The 14,936-nt window shown below is 43.1% G+C and overlaps 1 protein-coding gene across 1 annotated transcript in view; it reads left to right on the top strand.

The window, feature by feature from the left end:
* The window catches only part of MET (MET proto-oncogene, receptor tyrosine kinase), a 143,048-nt gene extending 128,529 nt beyond the window's left edge, over positions 1-14,519 (top strand). Inside the window, exons 19-21 of the mRNA XM_056573853.1 lie at positions 6,342-6,507; positions 10,252-10,388; positions 13,174-14,519. Of these exons, the coding sequence (XP_056429828.1) occupies positions 6,342-6,507; positions 10,252-10,388; positions 13,174-13,384 (514 nt within the window). The 3' untranslated portion in view covers positions 13,385-14,519. The remainder of the gene's footprint in view (positions 1-6,341; positions 6,508-10,251; positions 10,389-13,173) is intronic.
* The last annotated feature ends 417 nt before the right edge of the window (positions 14,520-14,936 follow it).

Raw genomic sequence — 14,936 nt, 5'->3', positions numbered from 1 at the left:
TTTTTTGTGAAAAACTTAAAAATATTGTGAAAAACATGAAAATTTCTGGCGTTTTTTATTTTATTTTTTTATGGTGTACACTGTGCGGTAAAAGTGATGTTATATCTATTTTGTGGGTCAGTACGATTATGGCGATACCCATTTTATATAGCTTTCTATGTTCTTTTTCTTTTCTGAGCAAAATTATTTTTCTGCCATCTAACGCCTGTCAGGATCCGGGTACTGTGAGGATACTGGTGGTGGATCCTCTGTGTCAGTGGGGTGATGACGTGGGCCGTACCAGGGGAACGGAGTCTAAGGGGTTACTGGTATTCACCAGTGCCTGCCGCAAAGCGGGATGGACTTGCTGCGGCAGGTAACCCCCAGGTCGTTCCACCCGATAGCGACTCAACCCCGACTGACGGCTGAGATAGGTGCGGTACAAGGGATTAGGCAAGAGAAAGGTCGGACGTAGCAGAAGGTCAGGGCAGGCAGCAAGGATCGTAGTCAGGGGCAACGGCAGGAGGTCTGGAACACTGGCTTGGGACATACAAGGAAAGCTTTCACTGGCAAAATGGCAACAAGATCCGGCAATACAGGGAAGGGGAAGTGAGGTAATATAGACCAGTGCACAGGTGAAGTTACTAATTTGGGCCAGGCGCCAATCAGCGGCGCACTGGCCCTTTAACCCCTTAAGGACTCAGCCCATTTTGGCCTTAAGGACTCAGACAATTTAATTTTTACGTTTTCATTTTTTCCTCCTCGCCTTCTAAAAATCATAACTCTTTTATATTTTCATCCACAGACTAGTATGAGGGCTTGTTTTTTGCGCGACCAGTTGTCCTTTGTAATGACATCACTCATTATATCATAAAATGTATGGCGCAACCAAAAAACACTATTTTTGTGGGGAAATTAAAACGAAAAACGCAATTTTGCTAATTTTGGAAGGTTTCGTTTTCACGCCGTACAATTTATGGTAAAAATGACGTGTGTTCTTTATTCTGAGGGTCAATACGATTAAAATGATACCCATTATTATATATTTTTATATTATTGTTGCGCTTAAAAAAAATCACAAACTTTTTAACCAAATTAGTACGTTTATAATCCCTTTATTTTGATGACCTATAACTTTTTTATTTTTCCATATAAGCGGCGGTATGGGGGCTCATTTTTTGCGCCATGATCTGTACTTTTTTTTGATACCACATTTGCATATAAAAAACTTTTAATACATTTTTTATAATTTTTTTTTAAATAAAATGTATTAAAAAAGTAGGAATTTTGGACTTAAAAAAATTTTTTTCGTTCACGCCGTTCACCGTACGGGATCATTAACATTTTATTTTAATAGTTCGGACATTTACGCACGCGGCGATACCAAATATGTCTATAAAAAATGTTTTTTACGCTTTTTGGGGGTAAAATAGGAAAAAACGGACGTTTTACTTTTTTATTGGGGGAGGGGATTTTTCACTTTTTTTTTACTTTTACTTTTACATTTTTTTACATTTTTTTTTACACTTGAATAGTCCCCATAGGGGACTATTCATAGCAATACCATGATTGCTAATACTGATCTGTTCTATGTATAGGACATAGAACAGATCAGTATCATCGGTCATCTCCTGCTCTGGTCTGCTCGATCACAGACCAGAGCAGGAGACGCCGGGAGCCGCATGGAGGAAGGTGAGGGGACCTCCGTGCGGCGTTATGAATGATCGGATCCCCGCAGCAGCGCTGCGGGCGATCCGATCGTTCATTTTAATCGCGAACTCCCGCAGATGCCGGGATCTGTATTGATCCCGGCACCTGAGGGGTTAATGGCGGACGCCCGCGAGATCGCGGGCGTCGGCCATTGCCGGCGGGTCCCTGGCTGCGATCAGCAGCCGGGATCAGCCGCGCATGACACGGGCATCGCTCCGATGCCCGCGGTTATGCTTAGGACGTAAATGTACGTCCTGGTGCGTTAAGTACCACCTCACCAGGACGTACATTTACGTCCTGCGTCCTTAAGGGGTTAAATCGCAGAGAGCCGGCGCGCGTGCACCCTAGGGAGAGGGGCCGCGCGCGCCGGGACTGGACAAACGGGGAACAGGTCGGGTAAGCAGGCTGGGATGCGAACCGCGAGCGGGCGCGTCCCGCATCGCGGGTCGCATCCCCGCTAGAGACACTAGCGCAGCGCTCCCGGTCAGCGGGTCTGACCGGGGCGCTGCGAGCAGGTAAACGCTGCGAGCGCTCTGGGGTGGAGCGGGGAACCGGAGCGCTCGGCGTAACAGTACCCCCCCCCCCCCTTGGGTCTCCCCCTCTTTTTGAAACCCGAGAACTTGTGAATGAGGTCTTTGTCGAGGATGTTATCCTCGGGTTCCCACGACCTCTCGGGTTCCTCCCACGACCGAGCCTATCATGTAACAAGAATGTTAAATCAATACAGTCCTGTCCCCACAACACTGATAATTTGTATACAACCTGAGTATCCTTCATATATAGCAAAGGGGACTAGCAGTGGAGGACAATAGATGGAGGAGTAGTACGGCAGGTGCCCCCCTAGAGACCCCACGCGTTCCGTTGCCCGTCAGCAACTTCCTCAGGGGTGTTTATATACATAGAGTAAGTTCCATTGATCACCACCCTCTGTTTCCTATCACTAAGCCTATTTCTAACCCATCTGCATATATCCTCCCCTAGTCCTAGTTTCCTTATTTTATGTACTAACCTTTTATGCGGCACAGTATCAAATGCCTAAGAAAAGTCCAGATATACAACATCCACAGCTTCACCTTGGTCCAATCTATAACTGACCTCCTCATAAAAGCTAATCAGATTAGTCTGATAGGACCGATCCTGCATAAACCCATGTTGTTACTTTATTATTATGTAATTTTCATTTAGATACCCCTGAATAGCATCTCGCAGAAAACCCTCAAAAATCTTACCCACAACAGATGTTTAACTTACAGGCCTATAGTTCCCAGGATCCCTGTCATAATAGAATCTTTAATTAAAATGAATAAGGTCTGTCTAACATGGCGCTTAATAAACTATAAGGGTCTGTCTAACACAGTACTTAATAAACTACTTAAAAACTATGGCATGGATTCCATCCAGGCCTGGTGATTTGTGCGTTTTAATGTTGTTTAGGTGGCACTGCACTTCTTGTTGAGTTAAACAGGTGAGATTATTAGTAGAATTTACATTATCCATACTCATGTCATCTGTCATTGCATTTTCCTGTTTGAATACAGTAAAGAAGAAGGCATTTAGTAGATTGGCCTTTTCCTCATCTTCCTCTACCATTATGCCCAGATTATTTTTCAGGGTGCCAACATTCTCATTTTTTTTTTTTTTTTTTTAATTATTTATGTAGGTAAATAATATTTTGGGGTTCTTTTTACTCTCTATGACAATCCTTCTCTCTGTTTCAATTTTTGCTAATTTTATTTCTTATTTGCAGAATGTATTATTCTCTTTATAATTTTTAAGGACTCCCCACTACTTTGTTTTAGTAGTCCAAATGCTTTCCTCTTATCCTTTAGCGCATTCCTAACTGTTTTTGTTAACCACATTGGTCTTCTCCTATTTCCGACACGTTTGTTTCCATTGGGTATATGTCGTTCACAAGATTTATTTAGGTTGCTCTTAAAAATGTCCCATTTAGCCTGTATACTTTTAGTACTGAGGGCATGGTCCCAATCACTGACAGCCATCATGCCCCCTCCCACAGGCTTGCATTGAGGGGGCGGGGCGTGATGTCACATGGGGCAGAATCGTGACATCACGATACTCTGGCCCCATGGTCGTGAGGCTTCAGACTCGGAGCCTCCAGTGCTGCGTGCCACTCACACAAGTGGGTGCTGCATGAGAGATTGCAGGGGTCCCCAGCGGCGGGCCACCCGTGATCGGGGATAGGGGATAAGATGTCTTAGGACCGGAGTACCCCTTTAAGCTGGTCGTACGTATAAGAAAAAAAATCATCAATTTTGATCATCTTTGTTGACCTTCATTTGTGAACAAAACCTACAAAATTTTAAACCATCTTGGAGTCATAGGTTTCAGATATATAGGTGCCCTTATCCTCCATAACCATGCGTGTAGCATAATTTTTTTTTAAGACATTCCACACGAAAGCAATTCTTAAATTTATCACCGGAAAGAGAAATATCGTTTTCCCATCAGATGTGCTCACCATGTGCTTTTATCATAAAAACTTATGTTTATGATGTTCCCTGCTTCATACTAAATTATAAATCCATTTCCTGTGATAAATATTTTTAATTTTTGTTACCCTAAACACAGTGATGCTAGAAGATAATACACATATTAAAGGAGAACTACGGGATTGAAAATTTCATCCCCTATCCTAAGGGGCCCCCCACGATCTCCCGTACGGGGCCGCGGCTCTCTGCATAGAGAGCGCGTGTCGACCACCGCACGAGGCGGTGGCTGACACGTGCCCTCCATACACTGCTATGGGAGAGCCAAAGCGCTGCCTTTGGCAATTTCCGGCTCTCCCATAGCAGTGTATGAAGGGGGCGTGTCGGCCACTGATTTGTGCTGTGGTCAACACGCCCTCTCTAACCAGAGAGCCGGGGCCCCGTACGGGAGATCGCGGGGGGCCCCAGCGGTCAGACCCCACGCGATCTGAAACTTATCCCCTATCCTTAGGATAGGGGATACATTTTTCAATCCCGTAGTTCTCCTTTAAGGTTTCATCCTGTCTGATCTGAAGCAATAATAGCATTTTAAGTTAAGTTAAGCAAAACATTCTAATTATGAACAATCTGTTTATTTGTGGAGGGCTCAGGGTATTGTTTTGATATTTTGTTACTAAATACAGTAAAACGGTTTTTAATACATTAATAAAATGGTTTCTTAGTGTGTAAATAAAGTTTAATCACCATTTAAAACAACTTTTTAATATATTATAGCTTCCTACCATCTTCAGTGTTTTATGCTTGTTGTCAGTGAATAAGAATACATATTTACTTTCAGAGGCAGCAGATACAAGTGTATACAATCTAGGCCAGTGTTTTCTAACCAGTGTGCTTCCAGCTGCTGCAAAACTACAACTCCCAGCATGATAGTTTTGCAACTGCAGGAGGCTCATTGTTAGGTAGGGAAACACTGATCTAGGCACTGCTTTATGAGCCTAACAGCTTGGACTCCAGACTGATGTATCAGAGCAAGCCTTCAGTAACTTTTTGGCAGATGCAGCTTAATTATTTAATGTTCCCATATTGCAAACAAATATCTTAATAATGTTGGAGTATTGGACTGTATGGGGACAAATTTACTTGTTGCATATTGCACTTCAACCTTCAGCTAATCTGTTCTGGAGTAAGGTGCACCAAATTTATTCCTGTAGCCAAATGTGACTCGTGCACACACACAGTTTTCTTTATTACATGACAGCGGGACACAAGTTTTCTCCATCCCCACTCGGGGAGGAGGACACAAAGGAGCGAAAACTGTATCCCCGTGTGTACCTTCCAGTGTGCAGAGGGTGTGCGTGCCTCAGCCAATCAGTGCATGAGCCACATTTGGCTACAGGGACACAGTTTTTCTCATTATACCAACACTAGGATCCCTCAGAAATGTGCGGTCTAAATAGAGGGCATTGCATCTCCGAGCGCATTTTGCAGAAATAATTATTTCTGCCAGAAACGAGAATATAGCAGCAGATGTTTCCTATTTAAGAGTAAGTTTATACATTTTCTGCAGCAGATTTCATTGTAAACTAGACGACTGAGCACTGCTTCTAATCGGCAGTTACAAATCCTGCGCATCAAATCTGCGCAGGATCCTATATGTGTGAACGTACCCTAAAGATGTTTAAAATTCTGCTGTGTGCACGTCGCAACAAAATTCCATTGGAAACAGATTGAATTTCCAAGTGGAATCCGGTAGTAAATTTTGTCATGTAAACATGGTCTTAGGAGCTGAAGTAGATTTCTTTTATAATTTAGGCCAGTCTTCTGGAGTGAATTATAGTAAATTTGTCAAGCCACGGGAGGCTAAAGCCATCCCACTTTCTAAAAAATTCGAAAATTTCTGCACAAAATTAGGCTTGTGTTAAAATGTGCCACTTTTTTAGGCTTAAAAACATTGAGGAATTAAACTCTAACTTTTGAGCATTACAAAACCAGAAAACACCATATTAAACCTATTGAAGTGGAGCTTGTAAGTATTTTCAGCTCTTATTGTTTTACTGTACTGGGAGGCATATCCAGCAATAATATATTTGCCCGGAAAACCCCTACAAACTGACTTTATATATGCCAGATGCCTCAATTGACAAATTTGACAAATTTTGAAGTAGAACAGGATTGTTCAGTTCTTCATTTAATGTTTTCCTGTAGGCTGGATGAGACGTTCACGGTCAAGGTAGCAGACTTCGGTCTTGCCAGGGATGTTTATGATAAAGAATACTACAGTGTTCACAACAAAACTGGAGCCAAACTACCAGTGAAATGGATGGCCCTGGAAAGCCTGCAGACCCAAAAATTTACTACAAAATCTGATGTGGTAATTATTATTTTTTTAATTCATTACTGTTTCAATTATGTTTTTGATCATTTTAATTCAGCTTTTGTGTCAAGAAAAGGTAAAGGGTATATTTGTAATATACATCGGTTAAAAAATGTGTCTGTTTTTGAGTAAAAAAATGCTGTCTTGTCCAGCAGCTATTGCCTGTGTGTAAGGAGACCAAATACAGGAAGTGAGGGCAGGACAAGCAGGGCTCTGTACATTAAGGACAAGCAGGGCTCTGTGCAGGCTTCTGGCTTGTCAATCACCCTGCTGTGTGAGTCGAGAGCATGTCAGAGCCGCACTGCACAGAGCCTTGCTTCTCCTCAGTGTACAGAGCCCTGCTTGTCCGCAGTGTACAGAGCCCTGCTTGTCCTCAGTGTACAGAGCCCTGCTTGTCCTCAGTGTACAGAGCCCTGCTTGTTCTCAGTGCACAGAGCCCTGCTTGTCCTCAGTGTTCAGACCCTGCTTGTCCTCAGTGTACAGAGCCCTGCTTATCCTCACTGCACAGAGCCCTGCTTGTCCTCAGTGCACAGAGCCCTGCTTGTCCTCAGTGCACAGAGCCCTGCTTGTCCTCATTTCACAGAGCCCTGCTTGTCCTCAGTGCACAGAGCCCTGCTTGTCCTCAGTGTACAGAGCCCTGCTTGTCCTCAGTGCACAGAGCCCTGCTTGGCCTCAGTGCACAGAGCCCCCCTTGTCCTCACTGCACCGAGCCCTGCTTGTCCTCAATGTACAGAGCCTTGCTTGCCCTCAGTGTACAGAGCCCTGCTTGTCCTCAGTTTACAGAGCCCTGCTTGTTCTCAGTGCACAGAACCCTGCTTGTCCTCAGTGTACAGAGCCCTGCTGGTCCTCAGTGCACAGAGCTCTGCTTGTCCTCAGTGTACAGAGCTCTGCTTGTCCTCAGTGTGCAGAGCCCTGCTTGTCCTCAGTGTACAGAGCCCGGCTTGTCCTCCTAGTACAGAGCTTTGCTTGTCCTCAGTGTACAGAGCCCTGCTTGTCCTCCTAGTACAGAGCTCTGCTTCTCCTCAGTGTACAGAGCCCTGCTTGTCCTCAGTGTACAGAGCCCTGCTTGTCCTCAGTGTACAGAACCCTGCTTCTCCTCAGTGTACAGAGCCATGCTTGTCCTCAATGTACAGATCCCTGCTTGTCCTCAGTGTATAGAGCCCTGCTTGTCCACAGTGGACAGAGTCCTGCTTGTCCTCAGTGTACAGAGCACTGCTTGTCCTCAGTGTACAGAGCCCTGCTTGTCCTCAGTGTACAGAGCCCTGCTTGTCCTCAGTACACAGAACCCTGCTTGTCCTCAGTGCACCGAGCCCCGCTTGTCTTCACGGCATAGAGCCCTGCTTGTCCTCAATGTACAGAGCCCTGCTTGTCCTCCGTGTACAGAGCCCCGCTTGTCCTTAGTGCACAGATCCCTGCTTGTCCTCAATGTACAGAGCCCTGCTTGTCCTCAATGTACAGAGCCCTGCTTGTCCTCAGTGTACAGAGCCCTGCTTGTCCTCAGTGTACAGAGCCCTGCTGGTCCTCAGTGCACAGAGCTCTGCTTGTCCTCAGTGTACAGAGCCCTGCTTGTCCTCAGTGTACAGAGCCCTGCTTTTCCTCAGTGTACAGAGCCCTGCTTGTCCTCAGTGTACAGAGCTTTGCTTGTCCTCAGTGTACAGAGCCCTGCTTGTCCTCCTAGTACAGAGCTCTGCTTCTCCTCAGTGTACAGAGCCCTGCTTGTCCTCAGTGTACAGAGCCCTGCTTGTCCTCCTAGTACAGAGCTCTGCTTGTCCTCAGTGTACAGAGCCCTGCTTGCCCTCAGTGTACAGAGGCCTGCTTGTCTTCAGTGTACAGAGCCCTGCTTCCCCTCAGTGTACAGAGCCGTGCTTGTCCTCAATGTACAGATCCCTGCTTGTCCTCAGTGTATAGAGCCCTGCTTGTCCACAGTGGACAGAGTCCTGCTTGTCCTCAGTGTACAGAGCACTGCTTGTCCTCAGTGTACAGAGCCCTGCTTGTCCTCAGTGTACAGAGCCCGGCTTGTCCTCAGTGTACAGAGCCCTGCTTATCCTCACTGCACAGAGCCCTGCTTGTCCTCAGTGCACAGAACCCTGCTTGTCCTCAGTGCACCGAGCCCCGCTTGTCTTCACGGCATAGAGCCCTGCTTGTCCTCAATGTACAGAGCCTTGCTTGCCCTCAGTGTACAGAGCCCTGCTTGTCCTCCGTGTACAGAGCCCGCTTGTCCTTAGTGCACAGATCCCTGCTTGTCCTCAATGTACAGAGCCCTGCTTGTCCTCAATGTACAGAGCCCTGCTTGTCCTCAGTGTACAGAGCCCTGCTTGTCCTCAGTGTACAGAGCCCAGCTTGTCCGTCATCACTTTCAGTATTTGGTCTCCTCACATAGACACACAGCCAGTAGATGCAGGGACAGCATTATTTCACCCAAAAATGTACACACTTTTTAACCAATGTATACTACAAAAATACATATAATCATATTATCTACATTATATAAAAAAATATTTGCAAATGGCAGTGCTCATTTACTCAGTTGCTTTGAGTCACCCATGTAACATTGCAGCTTTTTATGTGATTTAGAGTGATTTAGAGTTAAAAATCTTGTGCAAAAGTATCATTGATCAGCTGATGAATGAACAAATGTTTCTTTGCTCGTTCATCTGTTGATCACATCTTTTGTGTAGCCATATGTATATAATGGGCTGCAGTGATGTATATAATGGGCTGCAGTGATGTATATAATGGGCTGTAGTGATCATTTGTGCAGCCTAACCGCACAATTGATTGGGCCTTGTCGAGGTTCAGCAAATGAACGCTGATGTGAAATATGTTCTCTGTCTCCCATTGACCCATCTAAAAAGGGCCCTAACAAATGCATCATGGCCCAGGTACTCTATTGTCTTAACATAGCACAGTAAGCATTGAAGGAGTTTTCTGTGGAAAAAACATTGATGACAAATAATTAGGAAAAGTTATCAATGTATTATTGCACTGGCATCAAACCCTACGGCCAGCAATATAAGGGTGTTCAATATAAGCAATATAAGCACTTCAGTGAGCTCTGTGGTCAATTCATTGTTCATCCACACACAGTAGCTCCTCTTTACAAGTAAGTGGACCAGGTACTGAAGCTCAGCTCCATTGTGAATACAGCCAAGATGCAACTTCAGAAATCCACTGGTCACATTAAAGGGGTACTCCGGTTTAAATAGAAGTAAGTGTCTGATGGCAGGGAGTCCGTCACTCCTCATGATCTCCTGCACGGTGGCGTACCTGTTTAAACTGCTCAAATTTATTTAATCACTTAATTTATTTAAGCAATGATATGTCATAGTGTTTCACTGAATAGCATGAAAAACAATATAATTATTCATCCTGGGAAGCCGGATTCTATATCCTCCTATTATGACAGGAGTTCACGTCCATTACTCACATGTGTATATGCTGATATATGTATGTGCAGCTGCTCAGCCAGGTGAAGAAGCCCTTAGTGTTTTAATGACCTCATGAATACATTTTATTTGTAAGTTTGTGGTAAATAATCCTGTAGAACAGAGGTATTTATACTGTTGTTACAAATGACATAATGCTGACTTTTTAACCCAGGAAGAGATTGTCATTAAACATCTGGTCATCAAATAATAAATATGGGACTTGTCAAGTCTTATGTTACCATCATATTCCAGAAAGACAACATCAAAATCATTCTTTTTGTAGAACTAATGTTATTTTTTACACTTTTTGTAGTGGTCATTTGGCATACTGCTGTGGGAATTAATGACCAGGGGGGCGCCACCCTATGCGGATGTAAACTCTTTCGATATAACTATATATTTACTACAAGGAAGGAGACTTCTACAGCCTGAATACTGCCCTGATGCACTGTAAGTTTCAGAATCGTCTTGTGCTGTATTGTTGTATTTAATGTATTTAAGTTCAATGTTTATATGTTGTTTGTGGTCGGTGCTCATTCGTATAGCGAGCCTACCTAACTGACCTCTAACTAAACTCCTATTCTTGCTAAATCCTGTAACCTAACTAGGCAGTTACAGTTGTGCGATATATTTCCGCGTAGGAGTACACCGGAAAAATAGAGGGCATACCCTGATGTGTAATGATAGTCATGGAGTGAGAATGATATTGAGGGAGGGTTGGGTGGGACGTGACGAACCCGCGGCGTCAGGAACAGGTAACGCCGCGGGTTCTTATAGGGAATCCCTGCCCCTCCCACAAATGCAGGCTAATGAATTAGCCTTAATTCGTATATACTTATATGAATATTACTACTGTATAACTATTTTATAATGAAAAATACTACACCTTCTGTGTCAAAAATAGAGATGCATGAATTAATTAATTCGATTATGCTAACATTTTTGATTCATGTAGGATTTGTTTCGTCCCTGCTCTTCTAAGGCTATGTTCACACTAAGGCTATGTTCATACTACACAATTGGCAGGCATCAACTGACTCACCATGGACAGCAATTGATTCTGCGCAGTTTCCAACAAAAGAATGAACAAGATCATTCTTCAGCAAATTTCCACATTAAAGAGCTCAGCCATGGAAATTCTGTTGTGTACACTGTGCTGAGGAATCCCATTTCTGAGCAGACTTTTAAAAAGGAATTCTGGAAAATCTGTAGTATGAACCGGGCCTTAGAGGCCACGAAGTAGTAATGCTGTATAGATTGCAGCTTCCACTCAACACATTTGCTAGGCCATGCATTCTGTACTGTACAGGAGCGGGGACTCCTGCCTTTGACAGGAATCCCTGCTCCTGTTCATACTTCGAATAGGCAATTGCAGGGCAATCTGGGCACTTCTGACTTGGGAAACAAATACAAAACTATTTGCCTACTGTTACGCCGAGCGCTCCGGGTCCCCGCTCCTCCCCGGAGCGCTCGCAACATCCTCGCAATTGCAGCGCCCCGGTCAGATCTGCTGACCGGGTGTGCTGCGATACCTCTCCCAGCCGGGATGCGATTCGCGATGCCGGTGGCGCCCGCTCGCGATGCGCACCCCGGCTCCCGTACCTGACTCGCTCTCCGTCGGTCCTGTCCCGGCGCGCGCGGCCCCGCTCCTTAGGGCGCGCGCGCCGGGTCTCTGCGATTTAAAGGGCCACTGCGCCACTGATTGGCGCAGTTGGCTTAATTAGTGTGTTCACCTGTGCACTCCCTCGCCGGATCTTGTTGCCATTGTGCCAGTGAAAGCGTTTCCTTGTGTGTTCCTAGCCTGTGTTCCAGACCTCCTGCCGTTGCCCCTGACTACGATCCTTGCTGCCTGCCCTGACCTTCTGCTACGTCCGACCTTGCTCTTGTCTACTCCCTTGTACCGCGCCTATCTTCAGCAGTCAGAGAGGTTGAGCCGTTGCTAGTGGATACGACCTGGTTGCTACCGCCGCTGCAAGACCATCCCGCTTTGCGGCGGGCTCTGGTGAATACCAGTAGCAACTTAGAACCGGTCCACTAGCACGGTCCACGCCTATCCCTCTCTGGCACAGAGGATCCACCTCCTGCCAGCCGAATCGTGACACCTACATGTGTCACCAGAAATAATATAAACAAATTAATCCAAAAATAACTTTAGTAATCCAAAATTACACAAAAATTCACAAAAGATTACACACAAAAAATTATTACAAAAAGACAAGGACAAAAAATCCCCTATCCCATAAAAAGCATAAACCCCAGAATAGACATGCAAGGAACCCCAAAGCCAAATAATAAGATATGCTATTGGGTAATAGACCAATATATATAACCAGAATCTATAACCAGATAATCGGTCTATTACCCAATAGTATATCTTATTATTTGGCTTTGGGGTTCCTTGCATGTCTATTCTGGGGTTTATGCTTTTTATGGGATAGGGGATTTTTTTGTCCTTGTTTTTTGTAGTTATTATCTTTTGTGAATTTTTGTGTAATTTTGGATTTATAAAGTAATTTTTGGATTAATTTGTGTATATTATTTCTGGTGACATATATAAGTAAATAGATTGATTTTTATGTTACCTGTTGGTGATATATTCCACAGAAGAGTATATGTTGATATAACATTTGATTATTAAACGGGTATAGTATAATAACAGGAAAGGTTGATATAATATTTGATTATACAAATACAAAACAAGTCTAAGTAGATTCAGTCATCTCTAGTCAAAAATATTGCATATTGTTTGTTAGTATTTTTATTACTAGGACTATATTTATTGACTATCCATATCTGTGTTTTATGGTCATAAATATATATAGACCATAAATTGCTGGATACAATGTAAATTGTACTTGAGTGGCAATCTGTCATATGTTTCCCGAGCGAGGATGTTTTAAAAATTTATATTCTGGGAATATTCCTTTTTTGCCGTCTATATTTGAGGTCCTCTGTGTAGTAAGAAGATAAACACTTGTGGTATGACACTGGTAGATATGTCAGCTACAATGCTTATCTTGGAGAAATCCAATAATAATTTAACCAGGTTATCTGGTTGGGAACCAATTCTTTAATGCTCTGTGGTAATGTAATGAATGGACAACTCTGTGTAAGACATAATAAATGTTGAAGTATATGTTGATTTCATGATCTTTCCAGACACAGAAAATAGCAGATAGCTGAGTAAGAATGTCTTCAGATCCTATAAACAATATGGTTTTCTTTTCTGAAACAGGTTTGATGTTATGTTGAAATGTTGGCATCCAAAACCAGAGCTACGTCCAACATTTTCTGAACTGGTCTCAAGAATTTCTTCCATCTTTTCAACATTCATTGGGGAGCATTATGTGCTTATCAACACTACATACGTCAACATAAAATGTTCTGCTCCCTACCCTTCTCTATTACCCACAGAAGAAAACACAGATTTTAACCTTGATACGTGATCCTTCCATTTTTTTAAGTGACTTATAACTGAATCTCTTAGGATAGATTTTCAACTAGAAACAAAATATTTGTTCATGTTCTTCTTCAATGTGTTTGTCAGCGCTAGTGGCGCTGAGCTCAGTTTTGTTTTATTGCACTAGAAGCAGAACTTTATTAATAATGACAACTACAGACTGATGTCCGGAGGATGGTACAAGATAAGCAACATTTTTTACATGTTTTTCTTTGTTTTATCTTTAATTACCATATATTCAACACAATACATAGAAAATGGCCCATCGAGTCAAAGAGGACAATATGCTCTATGGCTGTTCTTGTCATTGTGAGTTTTTTTTTTATTTTTTTGTTTTTTTGTGTATGTCTAGCACTTTTATCTAAGCAAAAACTGCTACCTTAATATGTGGGTCGATATCCACAATCACTGAAGAAAGTTGTGGATAATAAACACATATAGCGGAAGAAGACTGAATCAGATTGCTATAGTTTTAAGCAAGTATCTGGAAAATGCAACACTTCAAGAGAACAGAGGAAATACATGAAAATGCCATAGTGGAAACTTGGAAGGCAAAGAAAGAAGCAAAAGGCATATCAACTGAATAGGTGGTGGAACAGGATACCATTTGGAAGTGATCTCAGTGGCACACCAGAAGATGATTCATTTTGTCCTATGATGTTATGAAAACCCATACTGGACCAAGATTATATGTCAGGGACAGTAGTCATGACTCAATGTGTGTAATGCCATAGTAAAATTCCTGTTTAATGCCAAACTTTTGGTAGTCAATAAATAAAAATGTCAATGGAGAGTAGAGTTAAAATTCTCTGGCAATTAGGAAGAAACCAAAGTAGGGCAAGCGTATACTAAAAGAGATCTGCTAGAAGACATGCGAAGTGTATAATGTATAAAACTAGGAAAACCAGCTTTTAAAATCTGTTGAGATACGATTGCTTTCACTTAGAATCCTAAGCCTATGTTCATACAGTGTTTTTTCAGGCATGTTTCGTTTGTAAAAATGCATCCACAAAATTGCAGACAAACATTTTACATTTATAACATTCGTGTGCTCAAGGTAAGTCTTTGGGAAAGTGGTTGTCTGGGCACACAATGGGGAAGATTTATCAAAACCTGTGTAGAGGAAGAGTGGTGCAGTTACCCATAGCATGCAATCAGTTCACTTCTTTCATTTCTAAAGAGCCTCTGAAAAATGAAAGAAACAATCTGATTGGTTGCTATGTGCAACTGCACCACTCTTCCTCTACACAGGTTTGGATTAATCTCCCCCTATATGTGTAAAATACGGACGCCTTTTTTACAGCCATGTCTCTTATTTATGCTGCTGTAAAAAAACATATTGTGTACACAGACAACCACTTTCCCATAGACTTACATAGAGCACATTAATGTGAAAAATGCGGACAAAATTTGTCCACGATTTTGCATCTCTGTAATAGATAGGACGATTGCATAGGGTGTCAGGAGTGACACCTGCTGTGATCTGTCCTTAACTGCAGGTACTACTACTCCCAACACTCTGCTCCCTGCTGGGAGCT

Source organism: Hyla sarda, chromosome 4 (genome assembly GCF_029499605.1).
Source record: "Hyla sarda isolate aHylSar1 chromosome 4, aHylSar1.hap1, whole genome shotgun sequence".
NCBI lineage: Eukaryota > Metazoa > Chordata > Amphibia > Anura > Hylidae > Hyla > Hyla sarda.
Note: the sequence above shows the minus strand (reverse complement) of the source record. Positions and strands in the feature narration are given on the sequence as shown.